Source organism: Bufo gargarizans, chromosome 5, assembly GCF_014858855.1.
Source record: "Bufo gargarizans isolate SCDJY-AF-19 chromosome 5, ASM1485885v1, whole genome shotgun sequence".
NCBI lineage: Eukaryota > Metazoa > Chordata > Amphibia > Anura > Bufonidae > Bufo > Bufo gargarizans.
This window is the reverse complement of record NC_058084.1, coordinates 115,251,996-115,274,718: the sequence shown is the minus strand read 5'-3', so window position 1 is coordinate 115,274,718 and position 22,723 is coordinate 115,251,996. Positions and strand designations below refer to the sequence as shown.

At 45.1% G+C, this 22,723-nt stretch overlaps 1 protein-coding gene across 1 annotated transcript in view; it reads right to left on the bottom strand.

Moving 5' to 3' along the window:
* RAB2A (RAB2A, member RAS oncogene family) overlaps nt 1-22,723 on the bottom strand; it is an 80,110-nt gene that overhangs the window by 28,503 nt on the left and 28,884 nt on the right. The window contains exons 4-6 of the mRNA XM_044295708.1: nt 20,454-20,536; nt 18,389-18,481; nt 16,525-16,636 (exon numbers count right to left, since the gene is read on the bottom strand). Coding sequence (XP_044151643.1) covers nt 16,525-16,636; nt 18,389-18,481; nt 20,454-20,536 — 288 coding nt within the window. The remainder of the gene's footprint in view (nt 1-16,524; nt 16,637-18,388; nt 18,482-20,453; nt 20,537-22,723) is intronic.

Sequence of the window (22,723 nt, the reverse complement as noted above, 5' to 3'; positions counted from 1 at the left end):
AGAGATGTCATCCCATCAAGGTGGTCCTGTAGGTCATGTGACCGCCTTGGGCTGTTCCTGACCTCCTCCATTATGGAGCAGCTGCTGAAGTGTAACTGGACATGTTCGGGGCCCCTGTGGTAGCTCTACAGAGAAAGTAAATACTTATTGGCAGGTTTCCCTACAGATTACATCTTACTGCTAGGAATCCCGGCTGAAACACAGTGACTGCCCTACAGTTAATTGTCAAGGGACCCCTCTAACAAGTAGGGGATTTCCAGGGTGGATAACCCCTTTAATGTCATGCCAATTTGTTAAATTTTTGACAGGACACTGGCTGGCAGGAAGGGCTTAGCAATCTTTTTGTCTTACCGCAGCCAGGAGACAGCAAGGAGGCTTCTGCTCCAGCCAGCAATCTTACAGCCAGACAGAGGATTGTGAGAAGGAGTAGGGAGGTCATGGCTGATCTCCTGAGACACTGAACATTTTTTTTTTATATTTCTAAGTTCTAATTTGAATATAATAGAAGAGGAGGATGCAGGATTTGCTGGAATTTTTGTGTGCATTTTGTATATTTAGTGTTCTTTTAACATTTTGTCCTTGGTACCCATAAGGCCACAGGTATATGACATGACACCTATACACGCAGCAGCACCTCTATGTGCACAAGAGCAAGGTTTACAACACGGCTTATTTAACCACAAATGCTTTATCCGTCCTGTGTGAGCATATATTGAGCTGTACTGATGCCGCACGATTATATGATGGGCTTCGAAAGGTCTGCACATAGAGGGATCTCAATCACGTCTAAGAAAGTAAACAGGGTCCACGGTGGAAAAACTAATCATGGTCCTCCTCATTTGAACAGTGCAGCATTTGACTGTTGAACTTGCCACCAGAGCTTTGTTTCCTAATTAACAGGACTGATATGTTTTCACCTTTAAAGGCCTTACAGCTCCCCAGAGCAATCAATCTGCTGCAGCTCAATTACTGCAGCGGGCTCGGGCCGCAGCTAAATAAGGCAGAGAGGGTGGCTGCAGCAGGCGGAGGGCAATATGAATATGCATGGGCTCTAAGTGGGTGATCGAATCATCATAGAGGGGTCAGGAGAATTTGCAGCAAAATAATGAAAGGAATAAATCATCTCACACTTTCGTCAAGCACTTAGGGGAAGCAAGCGCATTTTTTTTTTTTCAGGCTTGCCGTTAGGATAGGGATAGAGGGAGATAAAACCAAAAAAAACTGGCGCCGAGCCAGCCACGAATTTATTCACGACCCAATAGTAGTTTAATTTTCAAATAAGGACGTGAAGGAGAGAGGGGGGGGGGGGGACGGAATTGGGGAGGAATCCTGGGCATACGATTAACATACCAATTATCGCGATGGCCTAACAAACCGTGCTAATTGAAAACGGCGGTCAAAAGCTGCAGAAATCCAACCAGCTGGGATCCCGTATGGGGTAAAACATTAAACAGAGCCACGAAATCCTGAAAATGTGTTATGATAACTTCATGTAAACAAGCACTTAACAACTGGCACAGTGGAGGGAAGCATTACAGTGCGTGCGCCCCGCTTCCTCCCGCCCGGCTTTCATTACGAGGGAAAAAAATAAAAATATCTGTTAAATTAAGTCGACAAGCTCAGTTTATTTTAGGTTGGGCGAAATGATATGCTGATTTATGTCTCCAGAAACCTCGTACTGTAAGTGCGGCCGCACCAAGAAAGGATTACTGTAACTTTACAGCAAGATGCTGCTTAGCCGCAATTACCCACAAATAAACATCAGACAATTCCAATTTTCAATGGCAGACATCAAAAAAATGACATGGAAGCTGTTCTTTCCAGTGCATTATGTTGTCGCCGGCTTAAACAAACCAGCTTTGTTAGGGGAACGAGGACCAGATGAATCCCCGTGCAGCGGCCGCGCTTCCAGATGTTTGGAATCACATGCACCACTTACTCTAACATACCTTGGCGTTCCCCTACTGTTCGCCGCAATATATTCAATCTTTCAACACACATCAAGCTAAATTACAAAAATATACGTCTACGTGAACTCTTTTTGTCTAGCATCACACTCCTGCCTACTATTCCTCTTGGCGAGAAAAAAATTAATAAATCCCAATTTGTTAGATGCTTCCTGGGCTGCACATTTTGGCTGAAGAGGAGAGAACACCAAGCTGGCGAAGAAGAGGCCGAGAAACCAAAGCTGCCAGGACACAGACAGTGCTGAAGTATTCTTAAAGGGGATAGTCACAGAACGCATCAAGTTCTGTGTCCTCGTGACAGGATCCACCATTACTTTCTGCAGGTCAAATGTCTACTTCCATAGGAAGCGCAAGGTGGACTTAAGGATGCACACGGGTAACACACAGCTGCGAGTAAATATATAGAACAAAGAGGACCTGTCACCTCTCCTGACATGTAATAACAATTCTGGAGCATCTATTCCTTTATTATCCCTTCTAAGAGTTTATGAATGAAGTGCCAGCAGTCTGCAATCAAGGTCCATCTGGGCGTTACCAGTTTGGTGGGGGGTCAGTCTGTCAGTGTCAGACTGTGTAGGGTACACATCACAAACTGCCAACACCCATTGCAAACTCACAGCAATTCATGCATACATTTCTAGAAGGAATAACAGAGGAACAGCTCAACATAGAGTTATAGGAAAAGGATGCTCCAAAATTATTACACGGGTAAAGCAACTAGATACTAAAACAGACATGTCAGGAGAACATACAGGTCCTCTTTAAATTTAAAGGGCACCGACACAGTTATAAAGTTTAACCAATATATAAATCAGAGTAAGTTCATGATACTTAGTGGACAAGATGTTTAAGGGCCCGATCACATGGCCATATGAACAGGTCCACAATATAATTGCGGAATGGGTGCGGACCCATTAATTTCAACAGAGCCGCAAAAGATGCCGCATCCGCAGATGCGTTCCACGGGCACGCAAAAAAATATATACAGCAAGCTCTATTCTTGTCCGCAATTGCGGACAATAATAGGCATTTTCTGTGAGTGGCTGCCATGTGTGGTCCGCAAATTGCGGAACGCACACCGGCTAGTATCCCTGTTTTGCGGATCGTAAAACACATATGGACGACTGAACGAGTCCTAAGGTTCACACTTCAGTTATTTGATCAGTTATTGGGAGCCAAAAACAGGTGCAGATCTTCCCTTTATACTAGTGATGCCCAACCTACGGCCCATGGGCCAAATCCGGCCCGCGATGCTGTTTCATGCGGCCTGTGCGACTCCCTGGAAAAAGTCTAAGGCGTACCAATACGCCTTCGACTTTTTCTCCACATTCATCGGCGAAGTGAACACTGAACAGCACAGGCAGCGCAGCAAAGAGCTTTGTTATTGCTTGGTATGAGCGCGCCAGGGGGGCAGGGGAAGCCGGCAGGAGCTGGAAGGAGTAGGGGCCGGCTCCCGTGGTGGCTGTAGGAAGGAGAGCGGAGCACACTGCCCGAGCACCTTGGGCAACATGACAGGGCCGCTGGAGAGGTAAGGAGCGTGGACTCATGTGACTGGTCCCCGGTGACCCCACTAGTGACCCCCCTCCCCCCCATCACCCCACTAGTGACCCCCCGTCACAACCTCTCCCCCCACTAGTGACCCCGCTCCCCCCGCTAGTGACCCCGCTCCCGCCGCTAGTGACCCCGCTGCCCCGTCACCCCACTAGTCACCCCGCTCCCCCCGTCACCCCACTAGTGACCCCGCTCCCCCCTCCTCCTGTCACCCCCACTGGTGACCCTGCTCCCCCCTCCTCCTGTCACCCACAGTGAAGCATGGTGGTGGCAGCATCATGCTTTGGGTCTGTTTTTCTTCAGCTGGCCTTAGTTAAGCTAGAGGGAATTATGAACAGTTCCAAATACCAGTCAATATTGGCACAAAACCTTCAGGCTTCTGCTAGAAAGCTGAACATAAAGAGGAACTTCATCTTTCAGCATGACAACGACCCAAAGCATACATCCAAATCAACAAAGGAATGGCTTCACTAGTAGATCAAAGTTTTGGAATGGCCCAGCCAGAGCCCAGACCTGAATCCAATTGAACATCTGTGGGGTGATCTGAAGAGGGCTGTGCACAGGAGATGCCCTTGCAATCTGACAGATTTGGGGTGTTTTTGCCAAGAAGAGTGGGCAAATCTTACCAAGTCAAAATGTGCCATGCTGATAGACTCATACCCAAAAAAACTGAGTGCTGTAATAAAATCAAAAGGTGCTTCAACAAAGTATTAGTTTAAGGGTGTGCACACTTATGCAACCATATAATTTTATTTTTATATTTTTACTTCCCTCTACCTAAAAAAGGTCAGTTTGTTTTTAAATTAATTGGACAGTTTATAGGTCACATTAAAAGGTGGAAAAAGTTCTGAAATGATTTATCTGTCTCATTTTTTTTTACATCATAATAACCTGACATTTTAACATCCACTGTAGTACTGCACAGGAGTCACTACACAACAAATAAAGGTGTTTTACCAGTGAAATGGCCATGTCGACTGTTTGGATCAGAGTCTGAGACATTGTACAGTTAGGTCCAGAAAAATCTGGACAGTGACAAGTTCTGGCATATTAGCACTTTACCAAAACATATTTAAGACACAGTTATATAATTAATATGGGCTTAAAGTGCAGACTCAGCTTTAATTTGAGGGTATTCACATCCTAATTGGAGGAAGTATTTTGGAATGAAAGATCTTTAATATGTAGCTGCCTCTTTTTCAAAGGACCAAAGGTAATTGGACAAATATTTCAAAAGCTATTTCATGGGATGCATGGGCTATTCCCTCATTAATCCATCAACAATTAAGCAGGTAAAAGGTCTGGAGTTGATTTGAGGTGTGGCATTTGCATTTGGAAGCTGTTGCTGTGAACCCACAACATGTGGTCAAAAAAAGAAGCTCTCAATGGAAGTGAAACAGACTAAGATGGGAAAAAAAAGAACGCACTGGTGAGCTCGGGAACTCAAAAAGTCCTGGACAACTAGGGTTGTTGCGATACCCAAATTTTGATTCGATTTCGATTCCATAAGAAAGTATTGCAATATTCTATACCATTCAATATCTCGTGAAAAAATAAAACACCAAAAAAGCCATGTGCATTCCGCATTTAAAAAAAATGTTCCAGCGTTTACTGCATAGATTTTTTTAAATATTTTAATAGTTTGGACTTTTCGGACGTGGTGATGTGATAGGTTTATTTATTTATTGTATATATATTTTATATGTAAAATTGGTAAAGGGGGCAATTTATACTTAGTACTTGGGTGTTTATTTTTATTTTTTACTTTTTATTTAATAACTATTTCTCCCCTTAGGGGCTAGAACCTGGGATCTTTTAATCCCTTGTCCTATTCACCCTGATAGAACTCTATTAGGGTGAATAGGACTTCACACTGTCCCTGCTGCACTGTGCACACAGCAGTAGGGATGTTACCATGGCAGCCAGGGCTTCAGTAGTGTCCCAGCTGCTATGGTAACCAATCGGAGCCCCAGGATTACACTGCTGGGGCTCTGATCAGAAGCTGCCACTGTCACCAATGAGAAGGGGAGGGGACCCTGTGGTCAAACATTGTAAACTATCAGGATATGTAGAGCGGTGCCCAGGGATCTCACTGAACTATTATTCCTGGGCGCCGCTCCATTCGCCCCCACTTTTTCCTCAATGAGCGTACCTTCTCCCTGGCTGTGACGCTCTGCACTTTGATTTGACAGCACTACAGCCAGGGAGAAGGAACGCCCATTGAGAAAAAGGGCAGTCTCCTCCCCATTGCTTCGATGCTAGAAATTAGCATACAGAGCGGGAGAATATATCGGGGGCCACAGCGGGCGAACGGAGAGGCGCCCAGGAATAATAGTTAGTTCAGTGAGATCCCTGGGTGCCGCGCTACATATCCTGATAGTTCGTTTACAATGTTTGGACCCATGAAAGGTCCTCTACTATCAGTAGTGGCGCAGCGCGCCCGCCATCTCTCTTCTTATTGGCAGTAGCGGTGGCACGGGGGAGGGAGAGAGCGACTCTTTTCCCCTGTGCTGCTGAGGGAACATAAGCGCGTTGACAGCAGTGTGCTCATGTTCTCTGATGCCATACCCCTGACCTGAAGGTTCCCTTTGTTCCTGCCCTTTAGTTAGTTAACCTTTTATGTACAATTTCCTGTACCATTAATCCCCTTTTGAAGTAGCAGTAGCTATTTTATTAATTTATAATTAACTGGCACCCCAAAGCTCTGCAGATTTAACCCCCCCCCCCCCACCCCATTTCATGCTGGATCGCGCAGGGCAAGGGGTTTTTGTTTGTATTTTTACACTGCTAGGTGGAGGCTTCCCCTCAGTGTTGCTGGTGACATCACCAGCTCCGATGGGCAGGCTTTAGCACTGCCCTAGCTGTTTTACAGTCTAGTGCAGCACTAAAAGCTGCCCATTAGCGCCGGTGATGTCACCGGGCTCACTGCTAAGCGGAAGCCTCTGCCTAGCTTACCCATGGAGAGCGCGGTACATCACTAGATCTCCAGAATAAGCCCTTGCCCTGCGCAATTCAGCGCATGACAAGGAAGAGCATTGGAGTATGAAATGCCTATGTCAGAGGGGCTGAGTGGGGGAAGAAGGGGATGTGTCCGGGGTCAGCTCTGAACATTACTATTTTACTGAAGATTGACAATATAATTAAAACGCTGCTTTAAAGAAAAGGCTTCATAGAAACCCTCAGCAACCATCAGGAACCTGATTAAAAAAACGCATGAGAAAAATAAGAGCACGGAGCCGATTGGTTGCCATCTCCCCAAATTGTGCTTAGGGTTGATTTAGGATAAAAAAAAATAAAAAATGAAGCTACAACTACCTGTATAATTTTCACCTAAAGCAGAAACCAGATTGCAAATATCCTGACAAAAATAGCATAGTACCGCTCTGATGGTTGGGTCCATACTGAAGCACCAGGATGTATTATTATACTTGGTGCGGAAATGAACATCACAAGGCAGAAAATGGAGCCGGGATGATTAGTGGGAGGCTGAAATACTAGCGGGAAACTGAAGGCAGATGACAGGCTCATTCATCACTGGCTTTCCCCAAGGTATTATTTATATGGAGCTTGTCTCTTCGGGAAAGGCTCACACCCACCTTATAACACCAGCTCCCTCCATAGAGGATCAAACATTATTTCAATTTCCACGTCCTCGCTAGTCACCTCTAATGGCACCTCAATATTTAGGCATCTGCTGTCCGACAGAATTTTACAGGATAGAGTCAGGCACCCCACTGGCTACAGTACCGAGCTATAGACCCTCACCTAACATTTCACAAATAACTAATGAGAGAAGAAGCAGGATCACCTTCAGCTGTCTGGAGGAAAAGAACTAACAAACTTTGTATCGAGGCCTGTATATACCAGACATCGAAACTACACAAGCAAATCTAGCACATAACGACATATAATGGCTATATATAGTTTACACAATAAAAGGCGTTCCAGGAGCACAGGTAACTGTGGGCTAATAGATGCAGATGTCAAGTCCGCTAAGGAGGTTCTACTCTTCCACAGTTACAGGGACCTTCCACATAATTCTACGCGAGTCATCCGCTTATCACTATGGATGAAATGAACCTATTTAAACTGTATTTGCACCATTTACAGAAGTTCTACATAAATAGATAAATGACTATATCAATTCTCTAAGAAAACTTGTCGATGCCATCGCCGATCTGCAAGTCATATGCATTTTCAGATTCCATGTATTATACTGCCACCTTGTGGAAAAGCAGAGTGAATGCCAAGTACAAAGCTCAAAATTCAGCTTGGTGAAATGAGCACCCCCCCCCCCCCCCTCCGCTATAACAGCAACCTGAATGTGACCGGATTGGACAACCCCCTCGATAAGCTGATCACAAGACGTCCTTTCTTACGGGAATCAGTCAGCAATTCCCCCACAGCGCCACCACAGGACAAACACAACACTGCAAAGATCCCAGTGAAATCAAAGGATTATCTAGAGCAGGCATGCTCAACCTGCGGCCCTCCAGCTGTTGCAAAACTACAACTCCCAGCATGCCCGAACAGCCTACAGCTATCAGCCTACAGCAGGGCATTGTGGGAGTTGTAGTTTTACAACAGCTGGAGGGCCGCAGGTTGAGCATGCCTGATCTAGAGTGACGCATGAATGCGCCAAGTCCTCCAGAGTGCAACACTATTTGGTGCCAAGAGCGCAGGAACCCTCACTGTTAATTCAAGATTCTCTAATCAGATATTTAAAGGGGTGTTCTTGTTTAGAAGACGCTAAAGCAAGGAAGGTATTCTGCTACAAGAAGAATGATGTGGTTCTGAAGAGTGTTCAAATCCAAGTATCTGGTCAGAACAACACTAGCTCAATTATTTGGGGAATTTTCGGGTAATACTTTGGACAAGGGTGACTCTATTGGAGAGATATGGTACTCGCATCCTAGTCTATTGGCTCAAACCAGTATCAAATTTGCATGCAGTACTTTTCCTAGCATCATGGCCTTCAACAATTAATGGAGTGGGGTGTTAATGGAAAAAAAGGTCATCATGCGTGAAGAACAGATACAGAATTCTGTATTCACTGCAGGACCAGATGGTCAGAGTTAATATGTTCACCTACATTAGTGACTCTACAGTGTGATCCCCCTTCTACTGAAAGTTACCACATCCAGTGACCCCAGTATTGGAGAAGCAATCTCTAGTATAAACCCCTGCTGGCTGTGTTCAAGTGATAAATCTGCTATGGAAAACTAAATCTTGGTGAGAAGATGTATCTCCATTATGGCTGAACTGCTAATTAATCATGAGCTGTCATGTTGATGGGGGACCCTGCTAAGCTGGCTGACTTTCCACATTCCTTCCCAAGCCTCCCTTGTAGAAGGAGCAGGAAAAAAAAATTAAAAGGTAAGGAAGCGGAAACTTTCTGAGCACCTAATTAATGGGATGCCACTTGCAATTAAGCAGAACTCTGGTTAATTATTTCTGCAGTTTCAAATATCTAAATTTATATTTTGTCTAGTGGAATATTTGCTCCTTACGTCTTCCCCGTCACAGCGAATTAAAGAGAATATTGCTCTGTTGGAAGTGTACTTACAGGGGTGATCACCAGTTTGGAAGATTTAGAGGCATGGGCAACCTGGTTCCCCGCACTGCATGTCTAAAGCTGGTCATACAAGGAACAGTCTGCCCATGTCTGATTCAACCAGTTTTCTAATAAGGCCTCATGAACATGACCACATGTAAAAAGCGGGATGGGCATATGAATGAAAACAGCACATTTTTTAGGTCCAGCTGAAATGAATGGGTCCATGTCCAATCCACAAATAAAATGTGAATTGGATGTGGGGAAAAAAATATGGTCGTGGGCACGAGTCCTATAGTGCATGGTGACAGGACACTATAGTGTATGTCATCTGCATTGCGTGTAAAAGGTTGCTTTAACTTTGCATCTACTCTGTATTTTGTCATGCAATTGCTGAAAAAGTGCTGAGTGATGATGACTAGCTAGCTGAAGATGGGCTCAGAGACATTCTGTGGGCCAGTCCCCGGCTAGTGCGGAGAGACCGTGCTTGGCTGAACGCTTCTGCCAAATCGTTCAAGGGATTACTGGGAGTCTGAGAATCCGGACCCCCATGACCAAAACATTTGACATGTCACAATGAACTGGTCACTAGCTTTGGGGTTTAGCTTTCTAAGGATGCTCCTGTGAAGACCTGTCATTTCGAGATTAGTAAGAAAAAGAAGTTAGAACGTAATGGAGAGGAGTCCAGGAATCCTCTGAAGGGGCATCAGGTGCATGTGCATTGTGTAAAGGAGGCCGAGGACAGTACACCTCACTTCTGTGCACAGGACCAATAGGTGTAGGGCACAAGTTTGTAAATATAATCTACCTTACATTTCTGTTAAATAGGATTTCAATACCTGGGGGGCACCATCTCTCCTTGGGGGGGGGGGGGGGGCGCCGCCTTAATCGGCTTGAGGAGACTTCTAGGCCATACATGCTCCTCTGGAATTCTGGGAAGAAGGTATGCAAATGAGCTCTTAGCAAACTCTGCCTCTAATGCCATCAGATGTAAGGCAGCTATAAATAGGCCTTGAGACATGACTTGGATATTAAATAAGCCAGCATCTCATCTGCAGACAGCTATTTCTGGGTGATTACCTCTCATCAGTGCTGAGCAGAGAGGACTGGCTTAAAGGGTTTCTGTCAGCAGGAAAATGGGTATTAACCTGGCTGACATTAGCGATGTGCTAATGTCAGCTGAACATAACTATATATTAGTCCCATTTCACTATGTGACGCCGTTCTATAAAAAAACAAACAAAAAAAAACTTTATAATATGCAAATGAGCATCTAGGAGCAGGAGCAACGCCCCCCTGCTCCTAGAGGCTGATTTGCATATTATAAAAGTTATTTTTTTATATATATACATATATAACGGCGGCACATAGTGAAATGGGACTAATGTAGTTATGTTCAGCTGACATTAGCACATCACTAATGTCAGCCAGGTTAATACCCATTTTTCTGCTGACAGAAACCCTTTAACTGGGTGAGAGGCCATACATGCTCCTCTGGGAAAAAAGGGAAACAGATGTCTGCAGATGAGATGCTGGCTTATTTAACATCCAAGCCATGTCTCAAGGCCTATTTAAAGGGTCTAACGTTGACTCCTAGGATAGGCGCCTTACATCTGGTGGCATTAGAGGCAGTGCTTGTGATTTCAATGAAATGATCCTTCGTGTTAAAGGGAATCTGTCGCCCCCAATTCTGGACTATTGTCATCAGTAATGCATGAGCAGTACTGCAGATAACTATTTTTTACTTTCCTACCGCCCCTGGTTGCCTCGCTGTAAGCACTTAGAGCTGTGCTGAAATACACGGTCTGCTGTACTGTCCAATGGAGAGGACTCATACACTTATGATGACTAGGCTGCTCGCTCTGTGAAGCTCATTGACCCTCTGCCCCTTCACCGGCAGTCTTACAAATACTCAGCTGCCTGTTGCCACCAAAAGGGTTTATGGCTCCTATTCTCATTATCATTCTCAGCTCAGCCCTGTTGACGAGCTTCAACACCAGATCCAACCCTTGGATAAAAGTGATAAATCTTTTTTCCTTCTGTCAGATACATTTCTCTAATATCCTGTAACCCCTTAAAACTGCTGCCAAAGACACCGAGCGCCTGTGCCCCAGGTGTACAAGACAAACATAGGCCAAGATGTATGTGCTTAAGTGGAGAGCGGATAGATGAGCAGCCTCCCTGCCTACTGTAACCAGCGTCATGTAACAAACCTTTGGCCACAGGAACGACCCTCTAATTACAGAGAGCACACAACTGAAGAGGACATTGTGATTTCCACCATTTGTCTGCAGGTGCCTGAGGGAAGACACGAGCTTGCGTATTGCTCAGGTGTCACAGGGTGAAATGGCGGCGATTTTTCCTGCTTAGGTGGGAATGGGACTAATGACTGAGGAGCAGACACTTAGGCGCAGTCTATCAGTTCATCATGAAAAACAACTCAAGGTCGATACATGGAGGAATCAGAGACTGATTCAACTGAAAATACTGATTGTGCATATAGTTAAAGGGCTCTTTCACACTTGCGTTGTTCTTTTCCGGCATAGACTTCCGTCGTCGGGGCTCTATGCCGGAAGAATCCTGATCAGGATTATCCTAATGCATTCTGAATGGAGAGAAATCCGTTCAGGATGCATCAGGATGTCTTCAGTTCAGGATCGGAACGTTTTTTAGCCGGAGAAATACCGCAGCATGCTGCGCTTTTTGCTCCGGCCAAAAATCCTGAAGACTTGCCGCAAGGCCGGATCCGGAATTAATGCCCATTGAAAGGCATTGATCCGGATCCGGCCTTAAGCTAAACGTCGTTTCGGCGCATTACCGTTTAGCTTTTTCTGAATGGTTACCATGGCTGCCAGGACACTAAAGTCCTGTTTGCCATGGTAAAGTGTAGAGGGGAGCAGTATACTTACCGTCCGTGCGGCTCCCGGGGTGCTTCAGAGTGACGTCAGGGCGCCCCATGCGCATGAGGGGCTCTGACGTCAGAGCCCCCATGCGCATGAGGGGCTCTGATGTCACTCGGTGTTACGGATCCGGCGGGCACTTCCGGCAAATGGAGTACACGACGGATCCGGACAACACAAGTGTGAAAGAGCCCTAAGGGTCTTACGAGTGTCAAATAGGTCAGCAGACGTGCCATAAGCCACATCAGAGCTCACTGCACCCCGACATACTCCTCTCCATGTGCCCTTAGACCGACATAAGTGTCAGTAAGTGGTCAGAAACGCAAGGGTTGCAAGAAGCTGAGACTTACCTCATTATACTAAGGGCTTCCAGCTGAAAAAGGGTCTGAACAGTTGGCAATGAAATGAGAACCTATGTCCTCAGCTGTACAAAGTGTTCTAGTGTTGGCCCCAAGATAGGATTTCTTACTAAATACATTATATCACACTACTCCCAATGTACGGGTATGATGTGGTGAGTTTCTTATTTTTGGAAATTTATGATGTAGCACATTGGAGTTCTTTTATTATGACCAGCGTGGTTCGACTGAAGTTAGGAAGAGGCACCAACCTCTACATAACTCTGGTACATCTACCGCCGGTATAAATGCAAGACAGCTTCCTTGCTGGCTTAAATTTAGATCATTTCTACGTGCAGAAAACAATACATTAGGCCTACTGGCCAGTTCCTGCCACGCTCCCAGCCGACCCCCCCCCCCCCTTTTTTTTTAGACCTGCCATAAGCGGGGAAAAGTCGCAGATTGCAGCGCAAATAACCATTGTGCCGCAATCTGCAACAGATATGTGCCAGAAAACTGCCTTATGTCTGATGGTAAATGACCCCCACTGTTTTTTTGTATAATGTGCCTCGTATTCAAAAAAATACTCCTAATGTAAAGGCCATATGCAAGGCTGAACATTAAAAGCTCAGAACTGGGGAAGATAGTGACAGTACCCCCCTACAGACATGACATGTATCTAAGCAACAGACCAATGGCTGATAATTCAACATATTATGGTACCAATGGGATCCATCAGGACGACCGTCTACTGCAGAAAGAGGAGGCATGTGCGTAATTATATATATATATATATATATCTCTTACACACTCTCCATTATATGCTGCAGGAGACAGTCCCATAGACTATAATGAAAGATGACCATGCGGCCACCTCTCCCCACTGAGCCACTGTCAACCGAGCACATGGCATAACCGATTTCTGGATCAGCGTGGAGGGGCATTAAAAAGAGCCATATTAAAAGTCTGTATCACGTGACCACAACCACCGCACTTTGCTATGGAGGATGTCATTGCATGGATGTAGCCAGTAAGGAGACAACAGGTGCCCAGGTAATAAGTGCTTCCACAGGCACTAATAGAAAATAATTGAAGGCAGCAGGCATAGCTGGCAACTAGGATTCGATCAAACGCCATGGGATGTATCAGGAGTCTGTCACCACAATATGAACATATACAACTCTTACATTCTCCTGTAGCACACTTAGGCTTGGTTCACACCTGAGCGTTTTACAGCGCGTTCCATAAGTGCTGTAAAACGCTCAACAGGCAAAAACCAATAATTCCCTATGGGCATAACGCCCTACGCCCCAAGAAGTACAGGAGCTTCTTTGGGGCGTATTGTCGCGCGTCACACCTGTTTTTCATTGTACTCCTCTGTGTTCAATAGCAAGAACGCGCGTACGACGCGCGTTTCCAAAATACGCCCGATTAAAAACGCCTGTAAACAGCGCTTATCGAATACGCTCAGGTGTGAACCCAGCCTTATACTAGAATGTAATGGTACCTTTTGTTATTTTCTTAAGGCTGGGTTCACACCTGAACGTATTCGATAAGCGCTGTTTACAGGCGTTTTTGTATTTTGGAAACGCGCATCGTATGAGCGTTCTTGCTATTGACCACAATGAAAAACAGAGGTGTTACGCGTGACAATACGCCCCGAAGAAGCTCCTGTACTTCTTGGGGCGTAGGGCATTTTACAGCGCGTTCGTACGAGCTGTAAAATGCTCAGGTGAGAACCATGCCCATAGGGAATCATTGGTTTTTGCCTGTCGAGCGTTTTACAGCACGTAGGAACGCGCTGTAAAATGCTCAGGTGTGAACCCAGCCTTACACAAGCAGGAAAAATGCCATTTCATATGCAAATGAGGGCTCACCAGTGCCCAGGGGCGGCGTTCAGTGTGTAGGAGCCCAGGCTGCTCTGCCTTCTTTCATGGCTGCTCCTCCCCAACCTCTGCCTTTGACCGCCCTCCTATTCTCTTGCGTCATCCCTAGGTCCGGTCGAGATCCTGCGCCTGCGATGCCCATTGCGGGCACTGCGTCGCTTCAACTAGTGTGCATGAGCCGGCGAACGGACACCATTCAGGAACGGAACTAGGGATGACGCAAGGGAATAGGAGGGTGGGGAGAAGTAACCATGAAAGAAGGCAGAGCAGCCTGGGCTCCTACACACTGAACGCCGCCCCTAGGCACTTGCGAGTGCTCATTTGCATATGATTTAAACATCGTTTTTCCAGCTTCTGCAAGTGTAAAGAAAATAACAAAGGTGCCGTTACAGTCAAGTATAAGTGTGCTACAGGACAATGTAAGAGCTGTATATCTTCATATTGTGCTGACAGACTCCCTTTAAAAACCATGTGGGAAGTTTATTGTATGTTAGCCAGATATCCACAAAGGACCATCAACATATCTGTATCCTTTATTGTCTCTCTAAGGTGTTTTCCGGTTTCATGATACTGAGGGCCTCTTGGCATAGGTCACCAATATCAGATCGGTGGGGGTCTGACTCCTGGCACCCCCACTGATCTGCTGTTTGAAGGAGCTGAGACGGTTGTGCGAGCGCCGCGCCCTCTTCGATGTTTACCGGCACGCTATCTAGGGAGTGAGTTGTACACTCTGGACTCAGAGCGTGAGAATAACACAGCTTCTGTCCTGGATTCCCAGCACTGCCGGGGTCACATAGCATTGTATTGATTTATAATGCTATGTAACCCTTAGAGGTCTGGAATGTATTGGATAACACTGACATAATGCTGTTAATGCTATGCGACCCCGGCAGTGCTAGGAGTTTATGACGGGAGCTGTCTTATACTCACACTCGTGTGAAATTGGCCTATGTTGTAGCGGGAGTGTAGGGTAATTACAGCTTCCGCTCACATTCAAGTGAAAGGGATGAACAGCTGTAAACACCCTACACAGCCACTGAGGAAAGGTCATCACTATCCTGAAGATGGGCTATCAATATCATCAAGGTGGACAACCCCTTTAAATCTAGGCGTGGAAATAGGCTCCGGTATGCTTTCAGTCCCAACGGTGATAGCAATAAATTAGGGGTCAAGGCCCACCATCTTCTAGTCACATTGTATCTTGCCTGTTTAGAAATAGGAGATCCAAAATGTAATATTGCTGTGTGTCAGTGATGCAGCAATGTAACGTCTCACTTTCAGACAGATTTAAAAGGGGTTGCCCAGTAGGGATCGACCGATATAGATTTTTTAGAGCAGATACCGATAACCTGTGAACTTTCAGGCCGATAGCCAATAATTTATACCGATATTCTGTGCATTTTCATTTTTGAAAAAATAAATACAAATAATAATTCTGTTGTGGCGTTCACCACATAGATTTTTTTAAAATATTTTCGGACGTGGCAATATGTGATATGTTTATTTATTATTTATATATTTTATATGTAAAATTGGGAAAGGGGGTGATTTATACTTAATATTTTGGTGTTTTTTTTAAAACTTTTTTTTATTTTTTACTTTTTAATTATTTATTACTATTTCCCCCCTAGATATTTTCATCCCTTGTCCTATTCACCTTGATAGAGCTCTATTAGAGTGAATAGGACTTAACACTCTCCCTACTGGCCTGTGCTCTGTTCACACAGCACCAGAGAAATTACCATGGCAGCCAGGGCTTCAGTGGCTGTGGCCACTGCCACCAATGACTAATACTGGGGGGAGACTCACTGCGCCACCAATGATTTTAATACTGGGTAGGGCGCACAGCGCCACCAATGATAATTAACTTTTAATACAGGAGGCGGGTGTGTTGGTGCAAAAATCACATAGCTGGCACCCTGCCTCTGAAAGGGAGCTGCGATCAGCGGCAGCAGTTAACCTGAGGGGTTAACTGCTGTTGATCGCAGTTTCCTGTCATATAGGCTGGGCACCGCCTTCTTTTATTTGTATTAGACGTTAATTATCATTGGTGGCGCAGTGCGCCGGCCCCTCCTCCGCTCCTCTCTATTCTTATTGGCAGTACGGCACAGGGGGAGGGAGAGAGTGAAACCGGGGACAGGTGTTGCACTGTTTGTGGTGTGTGGGTGCGCCATGTTTTTCGAATCCTGGAAACCCCTTTAAAGGTGTTTTCCAAAAATCTAATTTAGCAGAGGTTTACAACCCCCCCTTTTAGTTTGGCCTTCTGCTGTAAGGTGATGTACAATCAATACAACGTGATGACAATTTCTAGCCAGATTAGTCATTTACCTCCTCCACATTTGAAGCCGTCTTTGCTGAGGTTTCCATGAAAATTAGACCATGTTCTCTGGCGAATGCTTCCCCCTCTTCTTTTTTTACTTCTCTCCTTGATTCTAAATCACTGTGGGTAAAATGTACACATCAGAAAGATATCTGCAATTGGCTCTGCAGAATCAGTCCAAAAAAAAAAAAAAAGTAACATTTATAATATCTAAGCTACAGAAAGTTAACGGATGCATAGAACACCAAAATATATGCCCAAATCATGCTGACGGGAAATCAGCTGTTCCTGGTGACACAGAAGGTGGTGTTCACAACTGTAGGCAACGTCTTTCTGCATCCATTTCATCTTTCATCTCAATACCTTTAATGAGATCAGCTAAGCACAATTAGCAATGGCCCAGGAGCTGCAGGGCAATGAGGAAAGATGCTGCACTTGTTAGCATACTGAACGCAGTGCCTCTTCCTGCCCCGTGGCTCAAGGTCTTCGTTAATTAACAAATATACTTTTGAAAGGACTGTGCTGTCAGCACCACTTCTACACAAGACAAAACTATCAATAAAAGTGCCAGATACTGTATTTTTCGCCCTATAAGATGCTCTTTTTCCCCTCAATGTGAGGAAAAAATGTTAGTGTGTCTTATGGGAGTGAATACTAATGAGCGCTTCCATTATGGAAGCACTCATTAGTACAGTAGGACCGGGGAGCGGTAAATGCAGCGCTCCTTGTGTGGGCTCTGTACTCGCCACTCCCTGATCTTCACCGGCTGTATGCTGTGCTGGGAACTGCGCACAACGTGAGGAGGTTGGCGCACTCTGTGACCTCATGCTGTGCAACTTCGGGTCACAGCGCAGCAGGAACACGATTGTCAGGAGCAGCAGAAGTGTCCAGAGCAGGAGAGGAGAGTTGATTTCCCCACCCCCCTGATCTGATTAACATGGGGGTCTGATTAAAGGTCCTATTAACATTGGGGGTCTGATCTGAGGACTAATTGGGGGGTCTTATTAACATTGGAGGTATGTTCTTAGGTCTAATGAAAAATATTTTTTTTCTTATTTTCATCCTCTAAAACCTAGGTGTGTCTTATAGGGCGAAAAACAAGGTATGTGAAATCGTAGACTAGAACCATTCACTTCAATTGGACTGCAAAAACAAAAACAAACCAGAAATGACTCTGCGCATTTTGTGTCCATACATCTGCATAACCTCTCCACAAAAAATAAATAATAGAACATACTCTATTCTTGACCATTTTACGGACAAGATTAGGACACTTCTATAGATGACAGCACGTTCCTTTAAATGCCGAACACACGCAGCTGGTATCCTTGTTTTGCGGATCTGCAATTTGTGGACCGCAAAATTGGCAATGGTCGTGTGCATGAGCCCTAAGAGGGGATCGCGGAAATAGGTGGCCTTTTTCCTGGTGCAGCACATTTCTACAGATCACTACGTCTAAGCTAACCATTCATGTGCTCTCTGGGGAATTCAGATGCTGCACTGTAAGTCCGCTGCAATTTACAATACAATACATGCGGACCGGGTTTTCAAAAGCAAAGATTCGGGAAAGGACCTGTGTGAAAAAAAATGAGCATGCAACTGATTTTAAAATGGAAATGCTGTGGATTTTCACTGCACCCCTTCAATGTATATCTGTGGCGAACCCAAAGCACAATCGGCATGTAACATGTGAAACGGCACCAAATTTGCCATGAGATCTGTGGTAGAAAAATGTAGTCAATGTAGGGATTCAGCCTTAGGGTTACAGTAAATGCAGTACTACTAGTTAGCTGATAGAACAGGGTAGGGGTCCCGGGGTCCAGTCAGCTTACATAGGGATACAGTTCACACACACACACACAATTAGTTTACCTTTTATTGGCAATTAGCATAATCACCATGTTTGAGTTCGAATGCTGACGGGCATCTTCAAGCCAAGTGGTCAGATGATTGAATGTGTCTCTCCTAGGTACAAATACAAAACGATATGTTTATTTAGGACCAGTTCTGTTCAATGTGCCAATGCTTCTAAATGCGTATGGTAAGTTGTGCGACAACATGCCCAGAGATTGTAGTGGGCAAACCTACCCTAAAAGAATCTTCCCCTTTGCTGTACGTGTGGCCCTTTGGGATCCTATAGACCAGAGATCAGCAACCTCCGTCACTTCAGCTGTTCAGAAACTACAACTCCCAGAATGCTTCATTCACTTCTGTGGGAGCATGTTTGCATGCTGGGAGTTGTAGTTTGGAGTGCCAAAAGGTTGCTGATCCTGCATTAGAGCCAGCTATATAGATAATTGTAGTGGATTGCACTTTTCAAATACAAATATAATCTGTGCAGGGTACATGTCTTTTTTTTTTTTTTTTATTAATGGTAGTCTATAGCAGATGTACTGGCATGTAGTTGCATAGATCAGCCTACACTGTCAGTGAAGGGGTTAAAAACGGGTCAGGCTGAATGTTAACACCAGTCTTGGGGTCAATTGTCCCATGTAATTCCTTAACAAATGCTAGTTTCTTTGCACACTCCAAAATCATGGTTCCTATGAAGCAGGCGTGTGCCAGTGACGGTGAGCCCCATTAGAAGAGGGTCTGTGAAGTGACATCCTTGCAGCACGGTGGGATACGCTGGGTAGATAAGGAGTTGGCAGTACAGCAGAAACGGGCAGGATTCTGAATCACACTTGTTTGAAGGGAAAAAATAAAATAAATGGGATTGTCCCCTTTTGTAATATTGATACCCTGTCCTCAGGATTAGTCCATATCAGATCAGCGGTGGACTGACCGCCAGCACCCAATGGCGAGACCGCATGGCTTGGGCACTGTGTGCACCTGCTCGATGTCGACATTACACCTTTCACACTAGGATAAGTCATCACTACAAAAAGGGCTCCCCTTCAACTCTAAGGCAGTTAGGCTGTAGTCACATCATGTTTACCACACATTTTAGAAGGAGAAAAAAAAACAAAAAAAAAACACTAAAGATATAGCAAGAAATGCCTGTCCATTGTGTTGCATCCTTCATTGCATACGCCATGTGTACACATTAAAGGGGTATTCCGGTTGGTAGAAGTTATCCCCTATCCACAGGACTACTGACCCCCCACTGGTCCTACCCCTGCAGCCCCCCAAAAACAACAGAGTAACCGGTTGCACACATGCGTGGCTGCTCTATTCATTTCTATGGAAGTTCCGGAGACAGCAGAGTACAGCTTTCACCTATCTCCGGAACTCTCAGAGATGAATAGAGTGGCCACTTGCATGTGCGAGCGGCCGCTCTGTTCATTTCAGAGCAGGTATGGGGCCCCCCTTGATCGGTGGGGGTCCCAGCTGTAGGACCCCCACCGATTTAATAGTTATCCCCTATCCTGTGGATAACGTCTAACAGCCGGAATACCCCTCTAAACAAGGGACAAAAATGTGATGCACACACATAGTCTTAGGGAAAAAGAAAAAACCACAGCCCGCTCAGCCATTTCCATGACTCTGGTCATAGTACAGCAAGTGTATTCTGATGGCAGCCATCAATGGCGGAGTTGGGAATACCCCTTTAGAGCATGTCCACACGTGACTGAGATGCTACAGATTTTTCTTTCTAGAAATCCACGGCAAATGCGTTTACGGATTTCATGGAGAAAATGTTACCGATTTCAAACAGACTTCACTCTCTGCATTGAAGAGTGTCAAATCCGCCATGAAGATGTAGAACGTGCGCCACAAGGTCAATTTTTGCAATGGATTTTCTTCTGCAGCACGTGGGGAAGAATTGCTAAAAACTCACTCACTTTGCTGGTACTGTACAACGCTGAGGATTTGCCGCAGGACCGTGTATCACAGCAAATGTGCAGCATTTCAGTCACGTGTGGACGTATAATAAAGGAGATAAGGATGTGCACCTAGAGCTATATCATAAGCGAGAACTCACAGCAAATCTCACCTTGTAATATCATAAACTAATAATGCACCGGCGGCGCCTCTGTAGTATGACCTTGTGATAGAGCGAAAAGATTCCTGACCAGCCTGGAAGAAAGGAAGAAGAGATGAACGGTAGTCATCCACAACAGCTTCCACACTTTCAGATAATGTAAAAAACAAACAAAAAAAACGTCCCCAGAATTATTGAAGGTTGAAGGGGTTGGTCACTATATACATTATTAGCTGCAAACGTGCTGGGAAGAAGAGCAGATGCATACAACTAGCAATAAGCATTATTAAACTATCGGCAGTTTAATATGAATACTTCATGTTTATGCACCGGGCGCTCACCTACGTGCCAGCTCTGCACTCCGAAAATGGCTACTGACAGAGGGATCTGTCCATCAGCGGCCTCCGTTCATTTACACTGGTTCTCCCGTCTGTCCCCAGTGTAAATGAAGCCTCCATGAGCGGCAATTTTCAGAGCGCAGCATTGGCATGCACCTAGCTGATCCTGATGGACAATACTAAGGGTGGTTTTACGTGGCCCAATGAGGTCCATGTAAAATAAGTCAGTCAATGCTCATTTAAAGAGCCCACCCACCAGCTAATGCAAAAAAATAAAATAAAAATAAAATGCATGGGGGGGGTTGGCAAACAATCCCTACGACGATCATTTGTCCCCCTTGCAGTTTATGTTGCCCGCCGCACATTTGCTCATCTGTCCAATCACTGGCCCACATAAAAGGACCTTAAAGGGTAATTAACCTTTTGAACCATTTCATTAAATACTGCTGTAAACTGCCCACAGTTTTATTTTTTTGTAAAGCTACTTTCACATTTGCGCTTTCCCTTTCGTCATAGGATCTCAATAGCGGGGGAAACGCTTCCGTTTTGTCCCCATTCATTGTAAATAGGAACAAAACTGAACTGAACGAAATGCACCAGAATGCATTCCGTTCCGTTTGGTTGCCTCCCCATCGCGGACAGAATAATGCTGCAAGCAGAGTTTTTCTGTCCGCGACGTGGTGCGGACCAAGACGAATCCATCATGACTCACAATGTAAGTCAATAGAGACACATCAGTTTTCTCTGAGACAAAAGAAAACGGATTCGTCCCCCATTGACTGACAATGGTTTTAGTGCCGGATCCGTCATTTCTATTTTAGAGCGAATACAACCGGATCCGTTCATAACAGATGCAGACAGTTGTATTATGATGACGGAAGCTTTTCTGATGATCCATGATGGATCCACCAAAAACGCTGGTGTGAAAATTGCCTAATATACAACATTTTTTACAATTTTATTGACAAACTAGGCACCTGCACACTTGCTCGTACACTACTATGCTATGCATTAGCTGAAGGTGCTCAAGCAGGAGCAGTGATGTAGCCTCTTGCCAGTGGAGCCACGTTCGACCCGGGAGATGCGCCCCACATGCGGGCTGTGGTTCCCAGGCCGATCACGGTTGGGTGAATCAGCCCTTAGCAGCATATGGCTACGTGGACGCCCAACTGTTCATCCGCACACTAAATGGACGTCCAATCTCAAAAGGGCAGCCGGAAAGCAATCCGTTTGGTCCTGTCTATGTTGAATCGGTCACCCCGAAAATAGCTTCTGCACCTTGCATATAGAAAGCTCTCCAGGCACTTCCAACTATAACTCACTTTTTTATAGGTGTCGGATGCTGACATTTTACAGTACTTTCTCTGGTGTCTAAGGTGCCCGGAGGAGACGGCAATAGATATAATGTTCTTTATCGAGGAAGATGAAGACGCGGAGGACGGGAGCAGGTAGCCGTCCTTACTGCTTTCCATTTGTTTCTAGGAACAGGCAGCCCTTCCTCGGCGATCCCTGACATCCCAATTTACTGAATAGCTTTCACAATACATGAATCATTATTAAAACACAGAAAGGACTCCTAGCAACTGCGCTCTCAAGACAAATCTGAAAGGAAGCAAATAACCCAGGGCTGCGCATTTCAATTCAATAACCTGCTCCCCGGGGCAGCTGTTGACACTGGAATAAATAAAGCCCATTGTAAATAAATGATGAATGACATCTTTACGCCCACCATCTGCTGGCGTAAAGGTTGTTGGAAGGCCAAGGATGCAGATTTTATCCGTTATATCGGAAGCAGCAGCCAGCCTCCCAGCAATCCCCTGCCTTACTGTTGTCACTTCTCCCCCTCTAATCTGTTTAGAAGAAAAAAACAAAAATAAATTCAATGACAGCCCAAATTGTTCGATTGGTCACTTGACGTAACAAAAAGTAAAAAAAAAAAAAAAA